Source organism: Azolla caroliniana, unplaced genomic scaffold (assembly GCF_043228905.1).
Source record: "Azolla caroliniana isolate FFs.n. ecotype wild unplaced genomic scaffold, voAzoCaro1.0.p SCAF_12, whole genome shotgun sequence".
NCBI lineage: Eukaryota > Viridiplantae > Streptophyta > Polypodiopsida > Salviniales > Salviniaceae > Azolla > Azolla caroliniana.
This window is the reverse complement of record NW_028230447.1, coordinates 20,912,398-20,916,341: the sequence shown is the minus strand read 5'-3', so window position 1 is coordinate 20,916,341 and position 3,944 is coordinate 20,912,398. Positions and strand designations below refer to the sequence as shown.

The 3,944-nt window shown below is 36.7% G+C and overlaps 1 protein-coding gene across 1 annotated transcript; it reads right to left on the bottom strand.

The window, feature by feature from the left end:
* Positions 1–1,659: 1,659 nt before the first annotated feature.
* Positions 1,660–2,584, bottom strand: LOC147857463 (anaphase-promoting complex subunit 1-like). The gene is made up of 4 exons (XM_087328167.1): positions 2,476–2,584; positions 2,138–2,229; positions 1,937–2,038; positions 1,660–1,795 (listed from the first exon to the last, which is right to left on the bottom strand). The coding sequence occupies exons 1-4, from the start codon at positions 2,582–2,584 to the stop codon at positions 1,694–1,696; spliced, it is 405 nt and encodes a 134-aa protein (XP_087184293.1). The 3' UTR covers positions 1,660–1,693.
* Between the last annotated feature and the right edge of the window lie 1,360 nt (positions 2,585–3,944).

Genomic DNA, 3,944 nt, shown 5'->3' with positions numbered 1-3,944 from the left:
TGGCCAACACTGAGTTGATGGTCGAAAGTTGATGGCCGAGTGATAACCAAGCTGATAGTCGAAAGTTGATCATCGAGCCAAGCCGATAGCTATGCGGTAAGCAACCCGAACAATAGGCGATGACTAATAGCCATGAATGGATATTTTTAATGTTCATACAGAGGCCAATAATGACCCATAGGACCTAAGTACAAAAGTTATATTGACAAGATATATTAACGTCTTTTAAGAGGCCAAAATGGCATATAAGACCAAACAAGAGATTACACCTTAAGCGTTGTCTCGTCTTTAAGAACAACAAATCAAAATAGAATAAGCATTACTCAATAAATATAGTGAATAGATCACTTGATGGCATATCCTAGGAATTGTGGGATTAAGGGCTCGAGTAAGTTGTCCCACAAGTGTGCCAAGTGATATCTGCCCAATTAAGTGCCCCAATAAAGCTAGAGCATTTTGTAACTAGGATATCATCAGTTACATAAGTACTTTGAAATCTATAGCACATAGTTGCAAATGAATTAGGGTTCTCTTCTGTGTCTCTCTTCTTCCATGTCCTATGTTACACCACCCCATGAAGGGGGAGCCACCAATGGTATCTTTCCCTTCAACAAATTCGTACACAAGCATTTTAAATATAGAATCATTGTTAGAATGGTGCATACCTTCTCTGGCGATATGTGCAGAAGAATTGAGCAAATGCCAAAAGGCTCAGGTCAGCAGAGAATGTGCTCACTAATTTGTCTACCTCTTTGACTCCATCACTATCATCCTTCAAGTTCTGAAAGAATAAAGATACGAATCTACTTTTCAAAAACCCCATATGAGAAAAAAGACTAAGTGGTTTGTGCCCATCTTACCTTTTGCAATGTAGGAGAAAGAAGCGAGTGCCTCCCTATTGGATCATCACCATATGTTCTAGACACAACCTTACTCTTCACAAGAATTACACCCTTTGGAAAGGGATTACTCATGTCAGTAGAGTGCCACCATGGTGAATCTGTCAAGTAAGATTAGAATGTCATTATCAGGATAAAAACTGAAACTTCTGTCAAATCCTTAATTGTTTTGCTCACCACAAGGAGACGGCATTATATCCTGAGGCCAATAACGTGGTCCACAAATACGAACACCTTTAAGCTGGAAAAGGACAATGTTATATGTTGAATTAAGAAGTGTACAAGTGTTCAAGAATTGGAAAATGAATGAGAACCGTACCAGGCAACGTTCTGGCAAAAGACAAGGAGAAACTTGGCAAACTGTAGTTTCAGAATGTGAGAAGGTCTCTTGCATTGTTATTTCACGCAGTGCATAGACTGGAAGACCTGTGTCGACATCAATTGTCTGGATACACCGTGGCTCTGTGGCCAGGACAGAAAGGTGCTGAAAAGCCTATATATGGAAAAAATAACCTTTTATACAAAAATTTGTTATACATAAGAGCCCTTTAAAAGGAAATAACAGGTTCATCAATTAGCAGATACAAGTCTTTGGTACCATCAATAATGACACATACAGTATGTTTTAGACTGAGAGAAATATCAGTACTTTCTTACCATATTTTTCCTCTTTTTAGGAAAAAAAGGGATGCATATTAATAGAGTCACATTTAAAATTATTACAAGCACACTTGGGAAGTTCAAAATGATGGAACCTGCAGATGACATCGATGATCATTTGGAGCTGTTGGAAATCAAGGATATAATGCAATAAGTAGAGCTGCAACTGCATTATTATTTGTTGAGAAGGTTGCAGTACCACCTCCTAGGAATATGAATCCAATAGCCATGTTGTTCTGAGAATCAACCAGTGCTTTTAAGGTTTTGAAATGAAAAAATTATATGAAACAAAGCTACAGAAAAGTCAATATAAACCTAAATGAGAATACTGCATATTAGGTTGGAAACAAAACAAAGCTTAGTTTGGTGGGACTTACAGCTGTATGATTTCCATAACTGATTGCACCATCGACATCATTTCTTCTTCGTAAGTATCGAAGGAGCTTAGACATACCTACATGACCAGTACCTGCCATTACCTGCAAAAATATAATGTAAGATATTTGTTCCACATGATCCCAATATGAGCAAGTTTTCTTGACAATAGTTTCTAAAAGTTGACAGCAAGATCCCATTACCACGCTGACAGATAAGATGGTACCATTCAAACATGTTTCTAATGTGCCACGATCAACATAAGAGGATCTGCCATTTGGACCAATTGTACCTCCTATGATGAATAAGATATATAAATGAGTGTGATACTACTACAAGCTCTTGCATTCTACAAAATGTTTACAACAAAGATTGGAAATCATCTTTGAACATAGAAAAGTTCTGTATAGGACCTCTTTAAGAAAATAAAGAGGCATAACGATACAGTAATTCCTGAGAAAACAAAACACAAAAATTAGTATCTTGCTTAGAGCTTAGTCTATCATTTAATAATAAAGTTCATAAACACATGAAATCATACCAATAGACCAGCATGCTCCTGCTAGAACATTCACATGTGCTTCTACTAGGGCTTCCATGTCTACATCCCCAGCAGGAAGTTCAGAATCTTCTCTATCCTTTGATGACATGGCAAGTTAATCCTTTATTATTGCAGGTATTTGTGCTTGAACCCACTCCTTTGTTGCCTGAACACTATTTCTGAACATGATTAATTGATGGTAGTGATATATGTATTGGGAACCAATGTAAAACTTTGAAATTTGGTTTTTTGAATATGTTTTTGATATTTTTGGATAATCTTCAAAACTTTCAACCAGGTTAGATGCATGTATCTAGGTTAGGTTTAGGTATAACAATCGGCAACAGTTTGGATAAACCCTAAACCCTAAACTCGAACCGAACCGAACCGAACCGCAAAACCGCAGCTTAACGGTTTAAACAGGTTCGGTTCGGTTCGGGTTTTCTAAAATGGTTCGGTTCGGTTTCAACATTTAGAAACCGCAGTTTAAACAGTTTAATGGTTGTTTTTTTTACTCTTTTTTTTTTAATTTTGAACGTAGTTTCAACGTGCCACCAAACATTGTTGCTTAAAAGCCAATCTATTCATCCACTTGGATAGAATCTTCCCTAGTTAACTAACAAATCAATGAAGTAGACATGTGTTTCTAAATCAATAATTTCGTAGGATCAAAGTGATGGGAGTGTAGGTAGGAAAGGTGGACAATTGGTCAAAGTAAAGGTATTAGCCAACTACCAAACATGGCACAAAATCTCTCCCCAACTTCTTTCTGTCTATCCTCTTGGTCAGTCAAAAGCTTATGGGATATTTTGGGATTTCCTTGATGATCTGAATGTACTTTCAATCATGTTTGGTTTAGAGTTTGATTATTGCAATACAAAGCTCCATTTTTTAACCCTAATACTAAGTAGTAATGTATTAGTTATGGAAGTTGAAATATAATCGATGAAATATAATATACTATCAATAATATACCATCAAACTCACTACAACCTGAATCAATATTCCCATTACATCCCTTGTCTCTAGATACATGGCCCAAATTCCTCGTGTCAACTTCCCTAAAGTCTCCAACACGAGGACAACTAATCAATCGATTTCAACTATGTTCCTTTGAAACAATTGTGTAGTATTGTGGTGTGTATCATTGAGGATACGTCTATATATACCAGCTTGGTTGATCTTGGCAATGTGCATGAGTGCAAGATTGTTGGAATTGGAAACATTATGATTCAATTATCGAGTAGGAACTTGATCATCCTACCCTCATCTCACATTGAAAAGAATGTGAGCTAAATCATATGGAATAAATGTTGTGGATGGTATGAGGTTGAATGGGTTAAAATTGCATGCACATTGCCCCTTTGGAGAAGAAGATGGTTTAGTAGTTTGGTGCAATATGTAGTACTATAATGTGCGGTGCATCAGACTCCACATCTCTCTTGATACATCTTCAAATTCACTAGGGA

Bases quoted from the DNA above. Each gene is read 5' to 3' on its own strand.
- LOC147857463 (XM_087328167.1), bottom strand. From the start codon at position 2,584: ATGTCATCAAAGGATAGAGAAGATTCTGAACTTCCTGCTGGGGATGTA. The intron at 2,230-2,475 runs GTATGATTTCAT...TATTCATCATAG, and splicing joins AGGAGCATGCTGGTCTATTG to GAGGTACAATTGGTCCAAAT. The intron at 1,796-1,936 runs GTAAGTCCCACC...GTTGATTCTCAG, and splicing joins GTTATGGAAATCATACAGCT to AACAACATGGCTATTGGATT.